The sequence below is a fragment of the Populus alba genome, chromosome 4 (assembly GCF_005239225.2).
Source record: "Populus alba chromosome 4, ASM523922v2, whole genome shotgun sequence".
Lineage (NCBI taxonomy): Eukaryota > Viridiplantae > Streptophyta > Magnoliopsida > Malpighiales > Salicaceae > Populus > Populus alba.
In genome coordinates, this window is record NC_133287.1 from 7498787 (window position 1) to 7523275 (window position 24489).

The following is a 24489-nucleotide window of genomic DNA, read 5'->3' on the forward strand; positions in this document are numbered from 1 at the left end:
GATCAGTACGATACTGTGCAACAAAGAAAGAAGTTGAAGCCCACAGTTTCAAAGAATTGGTGTTCAATACTGTCTTCCAAGTTGAAATCCTGCCATGAATGGGGCAGCAAGGTGACTCCAAGTTGGTGAAAACTAATAAGGAAAGGCAAATATCTAGCCGGTCATAATTTCAGTCTTGCTGATTTACCATCTGCCTGCCACCATAGTCAATAAAGCTGGATTAGGGCACTCAGTGAGAGAGAGGGAAAGTGACTGCTTGGTGGGAGGACATTTCAAGCAGGCCTGCTTGGAAGAAATTGATTGATCTTTCTGGTTACCAGCTACCTACTTAAGTTAGGCATTGAAAAGTCTTGCAGGAACTTGAAATTCATTCCTTTGAACAAAAACAATAATTATAAAGATGAAATCTGTAGCTTCTTGCCTTGTAAATGAAATCCACCATTGGAAGTTTGGAGCTCCCTAGTCCCTACCCTTCTTCTGCAATAGCAGCGCATTGAACAGATGAGTTGAAATCTATGGCAGAAGAGGTCACTGATGGAGGGTGGGGTCAAGAACATGTGCTCATGCACTTGAAGGACACGAGCAATGCCCCTAATCCAGGCACAGAAAAGCCATGCATTACTTGTATAGAGGTAGAAGATGTATGCATAAAGTTAGCTCAGCCCCACATGCTCAAAAGTCACCATTCATGGTCCCGGACAAAAAGCCAGGTCAAAATCAATGCGTATGATCCAGACAATTTTGACTGTCAAACTCACTCTTTTTGGGATAACTTTAAATGTCATCACGAGAACTTTGTGCTTCTGAGGTTTGAAATGATTGTCCTCATCATCTCTGCTGTGGATTTATGAGCTCGATCAATTGAGCAGGAAGAGATCATGCCAGTGGAGAATTGTAGCAGGCTCCTAATTTCGAGCTTAATGGGCTCCACTTTTTAGCTACTTGTTGACAAAAATAATTCCATTGAATTGCAGCAGCTGAAATAATCTAGAACTGAATAAATCCAAGGCATTTTAGGAGATGGTCTGTATGGATCAGTTGAAGGCACTGGTGGCTACATCTCCAGCTGCAGTGAGACATTTTTATGGGTCACATCCTCATGGATGGAGGCAGACATGGAGGGCAAGTGCTATCTTAGCTCTATAATTTTCGAATGCCACTTGTCTTTGGGTCAGTAGTGCTAAGAGCAGTTTGAACAAAGGAATCTTAAAAGGCAAGTAATAAGAATCTATTCCACTCAACAAAAGTGAAAAGGAGAAGGCAAAGCTAAAGGCATCAATTTAGTACTGGAGAACTTGCCATTTCCCCTGGAGCTTGATTTGAAGGAAGTTCAAAGATTTCATGCGCGAGTTTTCAGTTGGAACTTCAGCTTCGAAAGACTTGCGAGCTGTTTTTTGTTTCCAATTCCGAGTGTTGGGACAACTTGATGAGGCAATCATAAAGAAATCAACAAGAAACATGATGTCGATCAATTACAAAGAGTATATACCCTACAATCTGGAAAATGGAAAATGGAAAATGGAGAAGGGTATTCTCAGGCCAGTGGCCGTTAACAGGGCCTTCGGAAGAATCAATGCAGTCTCAAACTAGGCAGGTGAATCTTCATTTGATTTGCAAATGCATAATCCAGTGCATTGCAAAATCACGCGAGGTGAAAATGAAAACTGCTAAACTTATTGAACAATTAAGTATAAGAAATCTTGAGACACCATGAAACAAAGGACCCGATCAGATTAATCATGATTTGCAGACACGTTAATTCCTCAATTTCTCACAATTCAGATTTTGGAAGTTGGAAAATATTAGCTTAACAGATAACTACTACCTGCACAAAAACCATCAGTAAAAGCATGAAGTCAAATATAGAATACAGGTCATCACTTTGTGTCACATGAACATAGCATCGTCTTCCATAAAAACAAGTTTTCCCAGTAGAAACATTTTACAAATGAAAGATCAATCAGAAACAATTTTGCAAGTGGGGAAGAGAAAAAATTTCCTAGGCTGCATTAAGGCTTACATTAAAGGTACAATGCCTTATGCCTCATGAAATATACATAATTATCCAACAATTGAGCACAATAACAAGAAGCATACCATTTAGTTAAGATCTTTTGAAACATGGCATGGCATGCAAAGATGCCCCAATGATACTATTCTCCACAAGGATAACAATATTTTGTTCTTCTTGTTCTGCCTATGCTAGTCCTTATAATCAGGATCTTGTTTGCCAAAGATCAGTGGGAATTCATCATATTTGTCAGAGAAACCATGTTTCTCAGCCATGCCCTTCAGAGACTCATAGATTTGGTACATTGTAGGTCTATCCTTGGGCCTGGAAACAACACAGCTCCAAGCAACCTTCAAGAACTGCATAATTTCATCATCATGGCCTTTCCCAACTAGAGCTTTGTCAATGGCATCTGTGCTTCGACCAATGCTCGCCAATTGATTAACCCAATCCACCAAATTCCCTTTGAATCCTTCCTCGGCATTACTGACATCTAAAGGTTTTTGTCCACTGACCAACTCCAAAAGCACAACACCAAAGCCATAAACATCACCTTTCAACGATGCAACCATAGTGCTGGAATACTCAGGAGCAACATATCCAAACTCCCCCAGATCTCCATGGACAAAAGAGCTATCATTAGAATCAGGAGAACTAATCAACCTTGCCAAGCCAAAGTCAGTAATCCTTGCATCAAAATCATCATCAAGAAGTATCACGTTGGAACTAATATACTGGTGAATATATGGTGGATGGCACCCATGGTGAAGCCAAGCAAGCCCTCTTGCCGCCCCAACACCAACCCTCACCCTCGTAGGCCAATCCAAAACACTAGTTTGACCAATGCCAAATCCACTCCCATGCAATTGAGAATACAAAGTCCCGTTAGGCATATGCTTGTATACCAAAAGCTTTTCCACCTCAACAACACAAAAACCCAACAATGGCACCAAATTCGGATGCCTAAGCTGCCCTAACCTATTCATTTCACCCCTAAATTGCTTCTCACCAAGCTTACAAGTATTAAGCCTCTTAATAGCAAGACTAGATCCATCAGGCAAATCCGCCTGGTACGAAACCCCAGTCCTCGTCGAAATCACAACATTCTCAAAATCAAAACTATTAGTAGCAGCCAAAATATCAGCCAACTTGATCTTAACAATAGGTTTTTGAAACAATGTCACTTGAACCAGCTTATGTGACCTCAATAACCCAATCCAACTAGAATCATCACCCTTACCACCACTTCCGCCGACGCCGCCACTGCCACCACCGCTTTTTCCCCTAACAAACAACCACCACCAAATCACAAACCCCAAAATCAAAGACCCACCAGCACCAATAACCCCAGCAACAATTATAATGCCAAGACTCTTACTACTCAACCCACCACACTTCCCTAGAGGCTTGCCGCACAACCCTTCATTCCCATCAAACGCATCCTTCGGAAAAAACCCCAACTCCTCCGGTATCGAACCGGTCAGATCATTAGAAGCAACTGAAAACCTTTTCAACCGGTCAAGACGACCAAAACCATAAGGAATCGAACCAGTCAGCTTATTTCCACTCAAAATCAAACTATTCAAGAACTTACAATTCACAATCTCCGGTGGTATCGGACCTGAAAACTTGTTCCCGGAGAGATCAAGAGTGACTACATAAGGCAACCAGTTACAAATCTCAGGTGGGATCGGCCCGGAAAGATCATTGTTTGAAAGATCCAGCGTTGTTAAGCTATGACAGTACTTGAGAGACTCCGGTAACTTGCCTGAGAGCTGAAACAGCGGCAATTGAAGACTGATGATTCGGTTCTCCTTCTCGTTCCAGCAAGAAACACCGTTGAGCTTACAAATGTAACCAACAGAGTTGTTGTTGAAAGCCCAAGAAGTGAGTCGACCCAGAGGGTCTGTAAAGGAGTTCTTGACTCCTTCGAGGCAGGTGACATCATCTTCTATGGCGAAAGAGAAGGCAAAGAGGGAGAGTAGTAAAGAGAAGGAAATGAGGGTATTCTTCTTCATCATTTCTTGAGATTGGAATCTTGAGGTTTGTAGAGAGAGAGTTAGGGTTTGTTGGTCAGGGAAGAGGAAGAGGAAGAGGAAGAGGGAGACGATGGGTGGCCATTGATCGAGAAGGAGGGATGCATGGTGGTTGCATTTTAACAAAGTAAATAAATAAATAAATCTCTGTAACAATCACATGAAATATTTGATAAACAACTCTTTAGTCCCTATATTTTTAACATTATTATTATAAAGATGCAACCGAAATAGAAGTTTGCTAAAATTTAAATTTTTTTATTTTTTAAATTATTTTAAATTACTAATATTAAAAATAATTTTAAAAAAAATATTATTTTAATATATTTTTAAACAATTTAAAAAATAACTCCAACTTCAAAAACCCTTGTCCTTCACCTTTGATTTTGGTTTTTTTTTTTTCTTCAAAGATATCTCAGGCTAATTTTTCTTTTCAAAATCAAGTCCATTTCTAGGTAAATCTTGACAAAAAATAAATAAATAATAAAAAAGATGTTATAAATTGAGGTGAAGCTTTTCCAAATATCAGTTGAGGAATACATATAAATTTAGTAGATTGACAGTATAAAATAATATCGGTGGCCGAGAAACTGACTTAAAATAACAAAGAAACATTGACTAATGGCAAAATCATAAATAAAGTAAAAAATTTCTCTCCCACTAGAAGTAGAGGTGGGCGACCATTATTGGAAGGAAAAAGCATTCCTCTTATCTTTTTCTTATATTTTTACTCAAATCTTCTCTAAATATAGGGTTTTGGGATATTGTAGGCGGAATTAATAAGGAAAAAACACTTTAAATCAAGAATTTAAAAGGGTTTTAGGAGATGAAAAGTTGAGAGTTAAAGAAAATAAAAACAAGTGCTTTATGGAGAATGAAGAATAATTAGAAGAGAAGCTTGCAAAGGAAGTGATAAATTGGTTTCAAAATTTATTGGTAAAGCGTTTTACTCTATTTAATTATTTTTATTGAAGTATGGATATGTGCGGGGAAAGAAATCTATAATTTCTCTTCTAAAGTTGGAGCAAAATTTAGGGAAAAAGAGAAATTAACTGTAAATGGGTTAATTTGCATAAAATGATTGTTATTAGAGTGAAATGATGGAAAGAATCAACTTGAAAATCAATGGAAGTTAGCATCTTAAGCAACCCATATAATTATGTCTTGGAAAAGAGTTTGTTATATATATATAATATATATATGTATGTATATAATATATATATATATATATGTATGTATGTATATATATGTATGTATGTATGTATATTTTATGTATAAATGCATGCTTGTTTGCTTTTGTGTTTTAAAAATATTTTTGAAAAAAATTTAAATTTTTTTTAATTTTTTTTATTGACTTCAAATTAATATTTTTGTGGTATTTTTATATCATTTTAATATGCTGATATCAAAAATATTTTTTTAAAAAAAAAACATTGTTTTTATGTATTTTCGAGTAAAAAACACTTTTAAAAAACAATCACAACTAGACTCCTAAATATGCTTACTTGAAGTTTGTGTATTTTTGCAATGTTGAATGTTGTTAGGTTAATGTAAAGATATTGAAATTGATAAATTAAGTAATATTATTGAATTAATGGATGTATGGTATATTATGAGATGTGTTTAGTAAAATATAATCACGAAAGGAAATCAAGAATATCAAATTTTTTGTTATGCATGGTCAGCCACGCACACACACAATATATATATATATATATATATATATAAAGGAAAGAATATTATGTGAATGAGAAACTTTACTAATATGCTTGTGAGTGTGTGCATGTTCGATATTTAAAAAAATAATGCGTTGAGAAATATTAGATATGATTTTAAAATGTTTAGTTAAATGATGTTGTTTCCATTTTTAGTTTGATTGCAAGGATAATTAATGGAATATGTTAAGTTATGAGTGGGGTGAAAATTGGGTAAGTAAATTACAAGAAAACGACATATTAAATTTAATTGGTTAATAAAGATAAGTTGTGCACCACTAAGGGTTTAAATTAGATTATATAAAATACTTGATTTAAAAAAGGAATGATTTAATTAGAATTGACAATAGTTCTTTGTTAATATGGAAAATTCAGGAATTGAAATAGCTACAAAATCTATATAAAGAAAAAAAGTGTGTTATATATATATCATGGAAGAACAAGCAAATGAAAATATGAGATTAAATAGTATGGAACAAATAGTTAAAGGAGAATTATTGAAATTACAATATGTTGGAATTGAAGAGGGTGATTATAATGAAAAAAATGTTAAGTGAGAATAGAATTTTGTTATATGAATGTGGATTTGTGAGATGAAGTGGATGACATACTAATTATAGCATCTTTTTTTGAATTAAAAGAAACATTGGAGCTAGACCTTTTAGAGGAGAAGCTCATGTAATAAAAAGAGTAGATAGGTGTTTGACACCTCATTTTTTTTTAAATTTTAGTACATTTTTTTTATAATATTATAATGTTTTGTATTATATGTTTGAAATGTGAATAAACGGATTATATACTATAATTTGAATGATGTGTTAATTGTTTGAATTAAAAATAAATAGAAGGATTGTTTGATATTATAGTTGACTATTTAAACGGAGGCTATAGACATGGATGCATGAATTAGGCGGTCATCTAAACAGAGACTATGGATATAAATATGTGAATTAGTTGGGCGTTTAGACAAAGATTGATGTGGATTATGAGTATCATAGTCTGTTATTTGAATAAAGACTATGGATACATATATATGAATTGGTTTGTTGTTTAGACAAAGGCTAATATGAATTATTTGGTATCATAGTTGGCTATTTGAACTAAGATTATATATATAAATATGTAATTTATTCGACCATCGCTTATTTGGTAATGTGGTTGCGGTTGCTTTTCAAATAGCTTTTCGTGCCAAAATGCATGCTAATGATGTTTTTTGATTTTTAAAAAATTATTTTTGACATCAGCACATCAAAATAATTTAAAAACATTAAAAACATATTAATTTGAAGTTAATAAAAAAAATTCAATTTTTTTCAAAAACGCTTTTAAAACGCAGAAACAAACAATCCAACGAGGAATGGATTGTGCTGTGGTTAGTCATATTAATGGTGACTTGCCTTAGTAATATATATGGAATTAGTAAGATGTATGCCATGAAAAATCTATTTTGTTTTGGGATTAATTTGATCGTATTGATGATTATGTTAAAATAAAATGGTTACGATGAGCAAACTGAGTTTGTTCCTTTTCCACGATGTGTTATTTGCATGGTAATTCAAGAAAGAGGGAAATTTTTTAATGCATGAAATAAGGGTGATTTTGCGTGTAAAGGAAAACAATGGCAGCAATGTAAAAAAAACAAAATTGATGTAGGGAGGCGATGGAAACACATGACAAAAAAAAATTACCTGCAAAAAAGGGGTTATAACACCTTTTGCAGCAGATTTATCACCCTTATAACACCTTTTAAAAAAATTACCTGCAAAAAAATTGAAAGCATACTGAGTTTGTATAAAAGATGTGAGAATATATTTTCCCTTCCAAGGAACTGATTATTTGGCATTTTTAAAAATATTTTTTTTAAAAAATTAAATATTTTTATTTTTTTAATAATTTCAAATTAATTTATTTTTAATATTTTTTAAATTATTTTAACGTGTTGATGTTAAAAATAATTTTTAAAAAAATAAAAAAAAACATTATTAATATATATTTTAACATGAAAAATTATTTAAAAAACAACCACAATCATAATATCAAACAAAATCTAAATCTTATCCATCGTATCAGACCAGCAAAGGATGACAAGATTGTTATTAAAAGAGGAGTTACCCAGTGTGTTCTAACATAAATGGGTGTGGCCTTTTGCTTGGTGGATCAGTTGTTTCACAACTAGAAGACGAAACATAGTCCGACTTACGATTCTTCAAGGAAAAGATCATCATCCTCGTAGTTGTTTAAAAACTAAATGCATAAATTATTAACTATAACTAAAACTTATCAATATTTGACTGTAGCATGAAATATTATATATTGTGATTGAATTTATTATAAATTGTATTATTCTACATTATAATGGAAGTAATGTGCATTGCTAGTGTTTTTACTATGAACTGTATTATTTGATGGGAGCATATATAAGGCTACAACCAGGAGGCCCCAAACGTTAGGCTAGAGGCACGCCCCTGGGGTTGCGAACACTTAGCGTCTAGCTGTGAGGCCTGGGTGTTGGGCAAGCCACGCCCGCTGACCATGCATCAGGCTGCAACCACTTGGCACTCGGTTTGTTTTGCCTTAGGCACATGGGCTGGCTGCCTGTGTGCTTGGCAGACCAAGCGCACATGTGACGTTTAGGTTGATGCCTGTGTGAGAAATATTATTATTTCAAATTTATTAATCATTTTATTAATAATATTAATTATAATAAAAATATTAATATTTATAACACAAATAATACTATTTTTATGAATATTTTAGAATTATAATAAAAATAATAATATTTATCACATAAAAAATTATATTAAGAATTCCAAGGTTGATTATAACACAAATAATAATATTTTTTATATCATTACTTTGAGTTATAATAAAAATAATAATATTTATAACACAAATAATGATATTTTTAATATGAACACTTTAAATTATAAAAGAAATAATAGTATTTATAACACACATTATTATATTAAGAAAATCAACATGGGATTGGGCATGAACGCATCTAAGTCAAACATGAGGTTAATAGCGGTCGTGTCCACATCCAACATGGGGTTGGACGGGAACATGTCCAGATCCAATATGGGGTTAGATATGAATGCGTTCACACCTGACATGGAGTTGGTCGCAGTCAACCATCTAAGACTCAAAGAACGAAGTGTCTTCCATGGTGGCACTATTTTTTTTTTTTTTATCCCAATGTCTTCTAAATTCTTCAAAATGACATTTGGGGTCGATTTGTGCACGACCATGGCCTTGCTTACATGTTTTTTTAATTGTAATTACATTATACTTTTAAAAGCTAAGGTATCGTTTAGGAATGTGGTGCAACCGTGTTCCTAAAAAAATCAATTTTTTACTATTTTTTTTTTTTTGTGTTTTGAATCGTTTTAATCTTAAAAAATAATTTTTAAATAATAAAAAAAAGATCATTTTGATATATTTCGGTATAAAAAAATATTTTGAAAAAACAACCACAATTCTACTTCCAAACAAGCCCTAATTAATTTAAGAAACTTGAGATATTAGTTAAGTATTAGCTAGGTGTCTTTTGCTTTGCTCTAGAACATAGCGATTTTTTTTTTCAACAATAAAAAATAAAATAAAATATAGACATGATCGTAACAACATAAAAAAATATTTTGTGGCAAGCAAAATTAATGCATTCGTTTTATTTCGAGACTTCATTATATTGAATTGATATTGATCAACATGTGTTAATTGTAAAATTCACGAACAAGTCATGCTAATTTGGCTGGTCAATTGTGTCCTTCTTCACGCTTTTCCAGCTTCTCTGCCATATAGTATATTTGGGCCCATTAAAGCTCGGAATTTAGAAAATCCATTAAAAAGCTATTTGAATGCTTGGTTAATTACAAATAGAGCCGATATTTCTTGCACCCATTATTAGTCCATAGCCATATAGTATATTTGGGCCCGCGCGCTACTTCGTTGGTCCATAATTTTTGTTTTTTTTTTTAAACATATTGCTATTTAGATAAGACAGAGAAAAAAACTAACGACTCGGTTATAGTTTTAATTGAATTTAATAAATTGATTTTATTTTAATTAAATTATTAAAAAATAATAGTAGTAGATAAAAATTTTTTAAAAAAAACCACGACAACTTAGAAAAAAAATCTTTAAAAGTACAAAATTGGATAAACTGGACCAAAAAAAAAATATAGCTAAATCCAACTTAAGGTAGTGTGATAAATATATAACCTAGACAACAAGAGGCAAACCAATCTAGATTAATATACAAAACTCGTGGCCCATGTCATGATATCGGAATAACTTGTAATTTTTTTTTAAAAAAAAATACAAAGATTTTTTTTTTAAAAAAAAATATAACGTCGAAAGATGAAATAAAAAAAATAAGCAAAAAAATAACATCAACCATTGTTAACTTTTTAAACTTGTGACTTGGATTATTAGAAAGAAAACATTATACATGAAAAAACTATAAAATATAATTTCCAGCAAATCAAACGTTAAATAATAAAATTAAAAAAAAAAACCAATTATAAAAAAGGATAAAAAATAACAATTAAAAGAAATGAAGATAAAAAAAATAGATTAGAGGAAAACAAAAAATATTTTAATTGAATGATGAAATTGAAAAGAAAAAACTTTAACAAAAAAAAACAAAAGAATGAGGATTAAAATAAAAAAAAATAATACAACCTAAATTTAGTTTGAGCAATGAAATTAAAAATCAATAAAAATTACACAAAATAAACAAGAAAAAAATCATATATCAAAAGAATAAAGGACAAAAAAAAAAAACACATGAAAAGTTGAGATTGAATAATAAAGTTGAAGAAAAAACTCTAAAACTTTATAAAAAAACTAAAAATAAAAATTAGAAACAAAGAGAATAAAGCTCAAATCGGAAGGCAAAACAAATTAAAAGATAGTTCTGAAAATTTGAAATGTTAGGTGTGAAAACCAAGGATTAAAAAAAAAGAAAAAAGAAAAAAAAAAGAGCTTACAATGCCAGACCGTTAGTTCGTGAAGGACACGTGTTACCTCGACATGAAGGGGAGGTCGAGAAGTTTCAAACATTGCTGGAGAAGTCACTGTTTAACAGCTTGGTGTTGCCACATGCATTATCCAAAAACCACAACAACCCTTTCACTCACATTTATCAACCTTTTTTTTTTAAAAAAAAAAATATGAAGTATTAAAGTTTATTTTTATTTTTATTTTTTGTTTTAATGGCATTTTTTGTATTTTTAGTGCTCAAAAAATCATAAAAAAACTCAATTACACAATTAGCCAGACCAAAAATTTTATAGGACAAAATCATAATTTCATTAATCCATGGTGAATCTAAGCCCATAGCTACTAATTGTTTTTTTTTTTAACCCCTTTTCATTTTTAGTTTATTTGTTATGTTATTTAAAATGAAATATCAAAATTTTTCATTTAAAATTGTGATATTCATTTGAAGAATTTTTTAAAAAATCATGATAAAATTTAGCTATGTCAAGTTCTGAAGTTATAATTTTGAACAATTTTTTTAAAAAAGATTAAAATAAAGTCATTTTGAATAATTTTCTTTCTAAAACAATCAATGAGTTTTGAGTTTAAGATCTAGTTTTTACCTAGTAAATTGATTTGTGATTTAACTAGAATTTTTTATTAGATTAGATTAATTAATTTTTTTATATATTTTTTTTTAACTCACTGATTTAGATCTTAAATAACGTGTTGGTTCATCTGGGTTTTATAACACTGCCATGAATTAGTAGGGTACCAAATTGATCATCAAGTTAGATTTTATCACTTTGATTTCTTAAAAAAGATTAATATAAAATTATGAACTAAGGTATGGACTAATTTTAAAATATACGAAGGAGAATAGTAATAAGAGTGAAAAAACAAAACACCTCCTAAACAAATTAGCTTTATTTACTTTTGTCATCTACAAAAAGTCTCTTCGTCCGAGGAAACAAACGTCCGTAACCCTAAAAGCGAAAATAGACGAAACCAAAAACCCAAAAACAACTACAACAATTCTAACAATCGCAAGGACCAAACTTCGTTACAAGAACCGATCGTTGGTACGAGAAAGAAGAAACAACAAATCTCAATTCGGAGAAAAAATCTTATTTTTTCTTATCAAATCGCATCCACGGTTTGCCTGGTATGCACTGATTTTATTTAGTTTCAAAAATTACAGACTCACTTCAAATTTTTCAATATAAATTGTACTATAGATACATACACATGTATATAGCTGATGGGTTTCTGTTATTTTATGATTTTTTTATTTGATAGAGACATTTCTATTATGCAAATTCACAATTTTGCGGGATTTTTTTTCATTTGAGTTATGATACTAAGCTGATGGTTCTATGTTATTCGATGATAAGAATCCTACTTTCTATGCTTTGTTGTGTCAAAAGAGAGATTTTAGAAGTGAAATGCACAATTTTTTTAGGGTTTTTTTTTATTCGGGTATAATTGAATCTTGGATGATATTTAGTTATGGGTTGGGTTTTGATTGTCAAGATCATTGCTTATATATTTTCTTAGATAATTCTGGACAAATGATGTAGTGGGTTTTGTTTGTCTCTTGATTTTCTGGAGTGGGTTTGGTTTTATCTGAAGGTTTTTTTTTTTTTTTTTTTAAATTTTGCAGTGCAAATTGTAATGGAGAGAATATTAAGGCATTTTTAGCCGATCACTATTTGTTAATATGAAGAAGTTGTTCTGTTGATTTTCTTTCTATAACGCAATTCACAATTTGAGTTTTTTTTTCTGTATAACTTTATTTTGTGGATGCGGTGTTTGGTTTCTGCTAATCAAGATCAATGCTTTTATATTTGTTTCGTTGTTGTTGAGAGAGAATTTTGGAGGAATGGTCAAGTGGGTCTTGGTTAAATCTTGGTTTGTGGAGTGGATTTGATTTTATTTGAAGATTTACGAACGTCAAGGCTAATAAGAACTCGATACGTGGGGGAATTATTGAGTAAAGGTTGATTCAAGGGCATGACTGTTGTGTGTCTGTTTCTTTTGTGCATATATTACAGGGAATAAAAGGAATTAGAACATTCGATCATCGAGAAAGAGCATTGCAGGGTGGTTTTGCTTGCAAGACATGGATCCTGGTCGCTATGGCCTTCAGCAAGGATGGGATAATAACAGCGTAATTGTGGTTTCCTCCTTAAAAATACTGATAAAAATGCAAGAAATTTTTTAGGATTGTCCATTAGTTTTTGGGCATCATCTATCTCATCCTTAAAAGAAAAATAAGAGAAAGCTGTTGGGGGCAGTGAGGATATGGAATGGATTTGCGTAACCTCCTCCTATCTTGATTGGTAATTGTTGCTGACATAAGCTTATTCTCTTGAATCCACAGGCTCTGGAGGGGTATGGTGCAGTCCATGAGCCTAACTACCGGTAAGTAAGGCCTGATGCTTGCTGTCAGGGCTTTCATGGTAAAATATTTTATTTGAAAATTTGTTTTCGCTTATTTTCCCTTTTGAGTTTTGTTGGTTAAGGTATTTGTTCCATGCAAGATTTTCCAGAAGCCTCTTATGCTTGATATTTTCTAAATGTCTCCTTTGTTGTGGTCTGTAATCTTATTGTCATTATTTCTTTTTCAAGCTTTGGCTCATTATTTTTCATGTCTGCTCTTCCATTAAATTATTTTATTTTAGCAGGGGTGGTGGTTCATATGATGAGAGGAGGTTTATCAATGACCGGTATTCAAGGGATAATGGATACCCAAGACATGCCTTCCCCCGGAACATTCTAGAGAGAGAGAACTATCCCCCACCTCCTGCTGTTGATGTCTGGCCTCAATCAAGAAGGAGAAGTTATGAAGAAGAATACCCACTTGATAGGGAGTCAAGGAGACATGAGAGACCATACTTTGATACTTACCATGATATAGATGCTGTTCATGATCGGGATGGCAACCACAGCATCGACAACTACCGTGATCACGGACTTGATAGGGCTTCTAGGTTTGGGGAACGTGACCGTGATGATTATGCATATGATGATTATGACTATAAGTCACACACTTCTTATCACAATAGGGAGGATAGCCATGAGAGGGATTATGAATATGGTAGGCATAGTTATGATTCTGATTATGAAAGAGGCAGCAGGAGAGATGGCAGTTGGAGGAGGCGTGGATCTCATGATCGAGAACATGACAAGAGAGGTTTGAGTCAGGAAAAATCTCAGAGTCCACATAGACGGCATGAACGATCTCGGTCTCGTGGATATGATGATCGTCCTAGATCAAGGTCTCCCCGGAGTCGAAGTCATAGCCGAAGTCAAAGGGAGGACAGCTATGATGGTGGCAGGCATGAGAGGAGTGAAAGGAGGAGGGACCGTGAACACAAGCGTCACCGTGGCCATTATGACGTGGTATGTTACATACAGCCTTCTTTATTGTTATTTACTGCCTGGCTTGATCTGTGGTGAGTCACCGGGCTTTAACAAGAATTCTGTCTCTTGTAGGCCCCATCTGCAACCGTTGTTGTGAAGGGTCTCTCACAGAAGACAACCGAGGAAGATCTTTACCAGATACTTGTAATGTCTTAGTTTACATTGTTTATCCGGGCACTGTTGCTTTTCCTCATTAGATGTTTTCGTAACATTTATTTGGTTTTTGTGGCCATCAGGCTGAGTGGGGACCACTTCGCCATGTTCGTGTAATCAAAGAGAGGAATTCTGGCATCTCCCGTGGATTTGCCTTTATTGATTTTCCTTCTGTGGTATCTATCTGCCTAATCTGGTAAGGTTGCATTTTCTTTCATGAATGGCATTCAAATAATGTTTTTGTCTGTAACAGGGAGCAGCATGCACAATGATGGATAGGATTGGGGATGATGGTCTTGTTGTTGATGGCCGAAAGCTTTTCTTTGAGTACAGGTATTTCTCATTCATCATTGCCATGATTGTGGTATCATGAAATTCAATTGTGATTATTTATTCCATGCTAGTATCTCGAAGTTGTACATTGTGCATGTATGTTGGATCTCACATACTGGTGAATTCCAGATACATTCTTACTTTAGCTGTTGCTGGCTTCCTTAGCACTATTCTCCTTCAATATCTGACTGATGGTGGCATTTTTTGATGAAAATGCTACATTAATGTCGTCATACTTACATATGGTGGCCCAATGACACATTTTTGGCTTCAAGCATAACCATTATCACTTTGATTTCTGTTGTCTTTCAGTAGTAAACCAACTGGGGGGGCAGGTGGGCCTTTTGGTCAAGAGAAATCTGGTCAGCACAGAAACATCACAGTGCCATCTGATTGGATGTGCACTATCTGTGGTTGTGTCAATTTTGCAAGGCGTACATCCTGCTTTCAGGTTTGTTTTTCCATCTCATTTTCTCCTTATTTGATTTTTTGATAAGTTGAACAATTATAAATAATTATGAATGCACAATCAGCCATTAGTTTCATTTGTTAGCACTAGCATGGCAAGAACAATTCCCTGCTGGTGCTGAGCACGCATGTCAAGTGTTGAAATGACAATCATTATTTTTTCTAGTGTTGTTTGGAGGTTAATGTGTGTTGGAAGTCACATTGACACCTTTAACATACTGTGACTTCATGGTCTGCTTTAGTTAAATAGTATGGACCTGTAGTTCTTTTGCGCAGAGCTCTTGCTTGATGATTTTACAGCAAATGGAAAAGAAAAACTTAACCCAGGGATTCTGGTGCATTTTATAATGGTTTGAGAATTAAGATCCTTGAAAACAAATCGTTGAATGGCCTCTTTTATTATATGTTGCAGTGCAATGAGCCACGAACTGATGATGCACCAGCAGCAGATATGTCTTTATCAAATCCACCATCCTCAGGAAAGAAAGGATTTGAGGCAGGTTGGTTTGAAATGTTTCTTTTTTCCTGACATGTTTTAATATATATGCCACAACTTGCTAAGCTGACATCTAATCAGGCCCAACTCATGTTTTGGTTGTTCGTGGATTGGATGAAAATGCGGATGAGGAGATGCTTCGCTATGAGTTTTCCAAGCATGCACCGATTAAGGTACAAAATGCTGTAAAATTCATTTTTGTTATAAATCTCCCCCTTTTTTGGCATGTTCACGCTTTTATCTTTCCTAATTTGCAGGATCTTCGACTGGTTAGAGACAAGTTTACTCATGTTTCAAGGGGATTTGCCTTTGTACATTTCCATTCGGTAAATTCATTTGTTATTGGTGATTGGATTTGTTGAATATTTTGTTCCTCTTATTTTTTGCTTTCCAGTTCTTCTTAGTCAAAATAATCTTTGATGGTTGTCATGCAATTCAAACAACTACGAGTCCAAATTTATTATAAACAATACACAACTGACAAATATATGTTAGGAGCTAAGGTAAACTTACTAACAGTGATTCAGTGGTATTTTTATGATGAAATTATTTAGAAAGATTATACAACAAACTATGATTTGGTGGTATTGTTTTTCCTTTCTCCTGCCATTCTAGGCTATAAAACTAATACAAACAGTGGTACCATGGTGATTGTCGCATATTTTGAATGTTGCTGATATCTATAGCTTAGCTACCCAATGAAATCCCATTTCAGACTGACGTACTTTAGGTACTTTGTGCTACTTAAAGATTTTCTTTTGAAATTTTAGTTGTATGGCCTCTGCATACTGCAAGACCCCTGCCCCTCTGTATGGAGGATTTTACTTGCTCTTTTCAGAATTAGAGACGCAACAAAAGAGAGTTGCTAGCAGAAATAATAGATGCATTCTTTGCAATCATATGGTTCTTGTCTTGTAGGTTGAAGATGCTACTAAAGCCCTTGATGCGACCAATGGAACCACTCTTGAGAAGAATGGGCAGATCTTAAGAGTGGCATATGCAAAGAGCATTCTTGGCCCAGGATCGTCAGGATCATCACAGTCAAGCAGCTTAGCAGCTGCTGCGATTGAGGCAGCGGCATTTGCACAACAGGTATATCAATGAATCTTTTTTTCAACTATTGTAGTTTCTTCTTTGTCGCACATTTTAAATTGAAGCACTAAATTTTACATGGTTTGTTCATACTTAGAATTTGAAAGTCTAGGGAAAAACTAATTTTTTTGGATGAAGAAAATCAACACAGCCTAGAAACTACTTTAATTTTCTGTTATTTGAAGTTACTGAAATCATGAAGTGATTGTTGGTGGGGAAGTTGGAGAAAGTTGACATTGTACTTCTACTATGTACCATAGAAATGTAAAAGATACCCTCATATCAAAGGCCCCTTTTTCTGGAGAAATGGTTCTGTGAAGTGAAGGTTGATGAGCAGATTAGAGAAAATTGATAGTCTGATATGATACATCTTTTTCATACCTCAGAATAGCCACTTTAGGCAGTTTTTTATATTATTATCCGTGAGGCTGTAGGCATTTCTTTTGATCAAAGACTAAATTTCACTATCAACTTGTAATTTGTTTATGGCAATCAGTCAGGTTGACAAGGAAAACTTTAGATGAATGTGTCTGGGTGTTTGTCAAGGTGCTACTTCCACGTTAATGGATTTGTGCTCGAACTTTTTGATGTTGATCTTTTTGTGATTTCATTGATGCATTAGACACAGGTTTTGTTATGGTTCATTGAATGGAGATATAATTCCTCAGAATTCTCTTCTTGTCCCTATCACTTCTCTGTCTCTTGGAATATTAGTGAATATTATTGTTATATTCTAGTTATATTACTACCTGTACCCTTCATCTTAATTCTTTGTGCTTGCTTTCTGGTTTTTGAATATGCTGATTTTATATATGATATTTGAGTTCTTAAAATTTTATTTTTTCATCTTTTAGTATGACGCTGTTGGCTGGGCACCTAAGGAATATAACCCAGATGAAAAACAATCTGTCGGTGGGCAGGAGCATGCTGGTGGGGAGATTACAGTCCAAAAGGATGGTTCTAATGCACAATCTGCTTTTGTGTGGGATGAAGCATCTGGTTATTACTATGATGCTGCTTCTGGCTTCTACTTTGATGGAAATACAGGTTCCTTCTACATTTCTTGTTTGATTTGCACCAAGTGGAAGTGGAAGATAACATTTTGCATGCATTGTGGATTTGAGCTATTGTTATAATGAATGTTTAACTTGATCTAGGCATCTTTTACTAGATGGCTAGTTTCTGATTGTTGTCTTCATGTTAAAAATAAATCCAGAAGGGGCATTGCTGTTTTCATTTTTGTGGTATAATTGGATAGATAACTGGTGTGTTTGGCTCTTTGCAAATGCTTTATCCATAGGTTTTATCCCTAGTACAAGCTAATAGATTTTTCCCTCCCTGAAGTAGTGTAAAGATATGTTTTCATTTTTATTCCTGTCATGAAGTTTTATCTTATTATACTCGTGTAGAGAAAAAGGAGGGAATACTATTCCTGTGTGGAACTTGGAAATCATGTTCATGTTTAACTGTCTTTCTAGGAACTCTAGCATTCTTGCTAGTACATCATCATTAAGTTTCAAGCTAGTCACTGAGATTTTTAGAGCAAATGCTAAGATACTTTCTGTAGATCTTGCAAAAGTACTGATTAGGCAGAATATTCTGGGAACATATGACCTACTTTTTTTTTTTTTGGTAAGTTTGTGGGGGCATATACAGTCAGTGGAGACTTTTTGATTGTTATTTCTATTTTAACTTTGGAGCTTGAAATTCCCAGCTTCTAATAACTGCCTGGACAATGGTGATTTGTATGCACTGGGAAAAATGTAGTGGGACACCTACATGAGTTTATAAAATGGAATAAGGTGCTTACAACTTTACATGTATGGTGCATGTGCTTGTGATTTAATTGTCATCCATGAATTTGACTGGAACTACTTAACTGTATGCCTGCTTAACTTTTAGAGGCTTGTGATCCATAACTTAATCTCTTAAATTTCTTTTGAGGAACATTTTGACCTTCACTTCGAGTTTTTTGAAGATGCAATTTTGTTTCTAGTTTCCTTGGACAAGTTGTTTTCAATTTGGTTCCTTGTTGAGGAGATTTGTGATGAAAATTTAAAACTTGGTTATTGTTCCCTGGAACCAGTGTTGTCAAAGGTGAAAGGTGCTAAACAGCACCAAGCCTGGAAAATGCCCGAGGTGCTAGGCACATACCTAGGTGCTCGCCCGAATGAACCAAGGCGCTCAACCTGTATGATATAAAAAATTAAATGTATAATATTATATTATGATATATAAATCTAAAATATATAACAATTAAGATTAGTTCATTAGAATCAAAAGAAAATATAAAATACCATAATATAGTCATATAAAGTTACATTTTTTACCCTTGAAACAAAACAAAACAATTTAAAGTAGTAAGTAGCCAAATAGATTAAAATGCAAACTTAAATATCATCATCATTGTTCATTAATCTTCAAAAAAATCTTCATCCATGCTTTCCTCTCCTTTACTTGAGCTCTCCATATCGTCCATTTCATGATTATAATCCAAATCTTCATCTCTTAAACCATACTGCACTTGTTTAAAACTAGAACATGATCCATCTTTATGTGTAGTTCTAGCACTTGATGTTGATATACCTCTCAACGTTGTTTGTTGTCTAGTATTGGTTCTAGGGATTACAAATAAATAATCACAGTACCACTACTGGAATAATGAAAAGTTGAAAACAGGTGACGTGGCAAGCCCCGAAGTACGCACACAGTCAACATGATGTAAGTTTGTAACAATTAATCGAGAAAAAGTGGCCAAGTTCAGTGTGCATATTGACTACACACGTGCATAAGCAAACTGCGTGTGTACTAGTCTAGTCATGGTAAAAAATATATAAAAGTAATCTTTGTATTGATAGAATATAATATATATTATATACAAGCAAACTGCATGTGTCATGACTTGGTCAAATCTTTGTAATTTGCCACATACAAAGCTCCAGCTCCACAGAATTTTTATATGATATAACTTGGTTGAATTTTTATTTGAGAAATTAAGAAAGAAAAAGATGAGATGACAGAAGAATTTTTTTTGAAGGAATACCTCTTTTTTTTCTGTCTTCACTCGACTTCTTTCTCTTCTTCTTTGGTGGTGTTTTGTGTTTGTTTCTGCTCTTGTTTCAATTTTCATGTCTGTTTCTTTTCTTCTTTAACTTTCGTGTCGGTTTCTTTTTTACCCTAATCTATGTTTTTTACAAACCTACCCTTAAGTTTTTTTCTTGTGTGAGACCAGAAATAGAGAAACAAGACAAAATATAAGCCATTTTTTTTTTTATAAAAAAAAGGCAGAAATCAAAGAGACGTCTCTTCAAAGCAATCCTTAGTGTTAGTGTCATATAATTTCATCAGGCGATGCCTTTATCACCTGCCTCCCATGCACAGGCGCTCGCCTAGTTGGTGCCACTCCAAACTCCATCGCCTCAGGCTAAGAAAGGCGCCTCGGCCTCGCCTCGCCTCGCCTCGCCTCCAGTGCTTAAGCGAGCACCTGGGCGCCTTTTGACAACACTGTTGGGAACATCTTCAAAGATTCGGCAGGAAGAGATTATTTTGCTGTGGTGAAGTGGTTGTCTTCTAGGAATTTTTTTCATGTTTGTTGCTGTGCACTAAAAATGTGCTCCTTGGAAAGTGCACAGAGACCCAGGCATGGTGTGGAATTGCAATTGCATTGTATGAGATAATTTTTTTTTGTATCCACGGGGATGTCTATTAGAAGAATTTGGGTGGGGAATCAGATACCCCTTCTGGTTGATATGGTGTTTGGTATGTTTTGGAGTGAAACTTTGTAAGATTTAAACCCTAGTAGAATGTGCACTTTCCATTAATGTGATCGAATTTCCTGCTAGCATGAGGAATGTTTTATGCTCTGCTTAGAATTATTTTCTAGGACCAATAACTTCGAACAGTTTGAATAGTTGTTACTAGTATTCTACATGGGTCATCTTATTCCTTTGCAAGTCATCGGCTCTTTGATTGAGTATTATGCACTTGTAATATGCAGGTCTTTATTATGATGGTAACAGTGGGGTTTGGTACACATATGACCAGCAAACTCAGCAGTACATCCCTTACACAGAGAACAATGACAATAAAGCTTCTGGTAAACAGTCTGAGAATTCCAAGTCATCTGATGGTTCCAGTAACAGAAAAGTTGTAATTTCTGCACCGGCTGCTACTATTACGTCATCTGTGGAGAAGGCTGCCTCGTTACATGATGCAGTCCAGGCTGCTGCTACAGCAGCATTAGCTGCTGAGAAGAAAGAGAAGGAGAAGGCAAAAGAGATAAAACTTGCTTCAAAGAGCAGTATTTTGGCTAACAAGAAGAAAATGAACAACGTATTAACAATGTGGAAGCAAAGGAGTCATGAAGGACAAGCTACCCGTGTGGCTCTTGATGATAGTCACCCATCTGTTCCAGCTGATGATAAGCTCTTTTCAGCTGGGCAATCCACAAAGAGCAAGTTTAAATCTGATTCAACAACCACAAAGGATAACACTATGTTCAGTTCAGGAGTTGCTGCAACCTCAACTGCCCAAACTACTGGTTTGGAGTCTCCAGTGAAGCCAAGACCTGCGAGCAACAGTTCAGGAGGGACTTTGATGGGGGTTATAAGGGGCTCTGGACGAGGTGTTGTGAAGTCTGATACTTCATATTCTATACCATCTGCTGGTGTTTCTACATCCAATGCTGTCATACCACTAACTATGGCAGGTTCATCAACAAATTCTGATACATTTCCAGCGGCAACTCCTTTTAGGACAGATGCATCTGCGTTGGGATCTTACACACCACCTGTGGCTGCTGTGAGTGGCAAGAGGAGATTTTCTGAAATGCCACTGCCCTCTGCTTCTACTCACAAGGAGCAACCACAGACTTCCTACAGGGATCGAGCAGCTGAAAGGAGGAGTTTGTATGGTTCATCTTCTGTGGGAGATGATTTGCCTGACATGGATTCACGTAAGCTTTAGCGATATGATTTTTACTATACCTTTAATTTTAGGTCATATGATATTAGGAACACTGTACCTGGTACCTTTTACTTCTGCCTGCTTAGTTACGCTGGATATCTATCAGATCTTGGTTTTCTCAAACTTCTCGGTCTGAGTGAATGGGTCCCAATACTTGATGTCTTGATCGAAATATTAACTTGTGAGGAATCCTTTGTGTTTTCTATTTGTGATCTCTTAAAGATCGGGAGTCTGCATTCAAAAGGAGTGCTTTGGATTCAATGCCATTTCCCCCTGGTGTTGGGGGAGGACGCGGGATTGGAGATGCTCAGAGCTATGAGGTGATTACAGCAGACAAGGCACTTGGCGAGAGCAATGTAGGCAATCGAATGCTTCGCAATATGGGCTGGCAAGAGGGCTCGGTATCATTCCTTTCTCTTGCTCCTGACAATTTTAACTGCTAATTTATTGACCACTGTCCGCAACTATGCTGGTTATTCTCTTGAAATGGGTTGTAGGTTGTAAATCATTGGTTGCTGCTGATAACGATGCCGGTCATCCTTGTGAAATATGGGTTTTAGTTAGTACAGCATTTTCTTCCTTTTCTATAATCATATTCTAAGTATTTTGAAAGCAAATTCTCAAAAGTGCTCTTAAAAAACCTTCCATTTCTGTACGGTTTTGCCAATTTTCGAAATGACTTCTATCATATGATGTTCCTCTCATCTCTTAATGGCCACTATGTTCTGTTACTTGTTTGCTGCCCTACACCGTTAAAGTTGAATCATATATACTGGCAGTCAATGCTTTTGCATCAATCATGCAACTAGTTTCATTACAGTTTTGCCAATATTCGAAATTACTTATATCATATGATGTTCCTCTCATCTCTTTATGGCTACAATGTTCTGTTACCTGTTTGCTGCCCTACACTGCTAAAGTTGAATCGAATATACTGGTGGTCAGTGCTTTTGCAGCATTCATGTAACTGGATTCTAATTTTTATTCACTGTGGGGATTGTCTTCTCTGGTTTTTGGTGATCGATGTGATTTGCAGGGGCTGGGGAAGGATGGAAGTGGAATGATTGAACCAGTCCAAGCTCAAGCCATAGATAGGAGAGCAGGACTTGGGAGTCAGCAGAAGAAGTTGGATCCTAGCCTTGAGGTACAGGCTGGGGATAGTTACAAAACGCTGATTCAAAAGAAGGCCCTTGCCAGGTTCAGGGAGATGTCGTAGGTGTGCCGCTTAAGCTCTGAAGCTGAGGACATCGTGGTATTTTGTGGGGCGAATGCATTTAGGTGATTTACTGTAGCTCAAATTCCTTCTGTAGACTTGTGAAAATTAATTTATAGAAATTTCAGAATCTTGTCTCAATTGCTTCGATTCCTTTTCTTTCCCGATGACAAGAGTTGCAGTCCTGCCTGCAGCCAAAGGTGCCACCAATATCAAATACCAACATGCCATTGTAATGACCAAAAGAAAAAGGAAAATCGAAAGGGATGAATAGGTTAATAGTACAAGGTAAAAACCTAAGAAAGGGATGAATAAATTCTATGTTCAGTTAAAGAACTTGGTTGCGCTAAGTATTGTTCTTCTTTAACTGAGCTTGCATTCGACAACAGCTACAAACAATATTGACAAAGTCCACTGCAAAACGACTCTTCAATCTGAATAATCACTGATGGTTTGATCAAATACATAGGAGGCTGTTTGGTTGTGATCAACTTTGATGGAGAACTATAGATTTGACCATTTCACAGGATTTTTGGGTCTGACTTTCTTCCCTGCCATGTCTTGCTGTTCTGCGTATGGATAGATTTTATGGATTTTAAGGTTGTGTAGTTCGAAAATATGAACGTTTAAAAAAGTTATAAATTATAGTTTTTTTTTTTAATTAAGATTTCAAGAAAGATTTTAGAGTAAAATTATGGTTATGATGTATGTTAATTAATTAAATACTCTTGACAGGCAAAACATTTATCTAATTATTTTTCATTTTCTTGGATTATATTTAATTAGTGTTTCATTATATATATAAAAAAGATACAAAGATTGTAAAGACATAAAAAAACAACTTTGGATTGAACTTTTATATTTTTAAAATAAAAGGATATATTTTTATTTTTATATCTCAAGAAAGTAACTAAACTCCATATTTAAGTCTTCCTATGGGGTTTTGTTTACTTCTATGTATGACTGAAGTCTTGCTTAAGGAAGGGTTTATAACTTGTGTCTGACAACCACTTGCTTTGCTTTCCACATTAACCTCAAAAAAGCAAGTACAGAGCTAACCTATGCAAGACAACAACCTAATGCTATCGCAGGAATAAAGAGGCATTTTTCCAGAATCTGAATCCTCAAATACTCATCTTGATTGGATGTCTTCTCAGGTGCTTAGTCCAGTCTTTGTTGAAAGAGGTGAGAGGAAAAAGCTTAGGTTTAATCTATAAAATCTTCCTTGACTACTTCCTTAGCAAGAAAAAATGAGAGAGAGAGAGAGTGGAAAATTGGCAGTGTTGGTAATAATATCTAAAGTGTTTGACACTGCTGTAGTAAAGTGTTTTTGAAAATATTTTATTTATTTTTTTGTTTTAAATTAATATGTTTTTATATTATTTTGATGTGCTGATGTTAAAAATAATTTTTAAAAAATAAAAAAAATATTATTTTAATGTATTTTGAATAAAAAGAGATTTTAAAAAAGCAACCTCTACAACATAATATTATTCTCCTTTCTTGTTGGTATTAGTTTTTTAGGCTATTTTTCAAATTGTGTTTGAAAAATAATGTTTTTTCAAATTTAAAACATGACGTTACCACATACACAAATA

At 34.3% G+C, this 24489-nt stretch overlaps 2 protein-coding genes across 6 annotated transcripts; one reads left to right on the forward strand and one right to left on the reverse strand.

Annotated features, from left to right (window-relative positions):
- Nucleotides 1-1881: 1881 nt before the first annotated feature.
- LOC118030351 (probable inactive receptor kinase At1g27190) lies at nucleotides 1882-4175 on the reverse strand. Its single transcript, XM_035034418.2, has one exon. It carries the CDS (start codon nucleotides 4030-4032, stop codon nucleotides 2203-2205), a length of 1830 nt encoding a protein of 609 aa, XP_034890309.1. The 5' UTR covers nucleotides 4033-4175; the 3' UTR covers nucleotides 1882-2202.
- Nucleotides 4176-11752: 7577 nt separating this feature from the next.
- On the forward strand, nucleotides 11753-23615 carry LOC118030352 (SUPPRESSOR OF ABI3-5). 5 transcript variants are annotated; one of them, XR_012169757.1, is made up of 17 exons: nucleotides 11753-11910; nucleotides 12800-12915; nucleotides 13129-13169; nucleotides 13430-14150; nucleotides 14244-14315; nucleotides 14408-14500; nucleotides 14578-14657; nucleotides 14970-15108; nucleotides 15538-15625; nucleotides 15703-15794; nucleotides 15879-15947; nucleotides 16540-16713; nucleotides 17568-17760; nucleotides 20711-21667; nucleotides 21901-22079; nucleotides 22715-22956; nucleotides 23066-23615. XR_012169757.1 is itself a non-coding variant. In XM_035034419.2 (16 exons), the coding sequence occupies exons 2-16, from the start codon at nucleotides 12868-12870 to the stop codon at nucleotides 22892-22894; spliced, it is 3126 nt and encodes a 1041-aa protein (XP_034890310.1). In that variant the 5' UTR covers nucleotides 11753-11910; nucleotides 12800-12867; the 3' UTR covers nucleotides 22895-23032. The 5 variants fall into 5 exon arrangements, 3 of the variants coding, with proteins under 3 accessions (XP_034890310.1, XP_034890312.1, XP_034890311.1); XR_012169758.1 differs by having other exon boundaries at nucleotides 23074-23615; XM_035034419.2 differs by lacking the exon at nucleotides 23066-23615 and having other exon boundaries at nucleotides 22715-23032.
- Nucleotides 23616-24489: the final 874 nt, after the last annotated feature.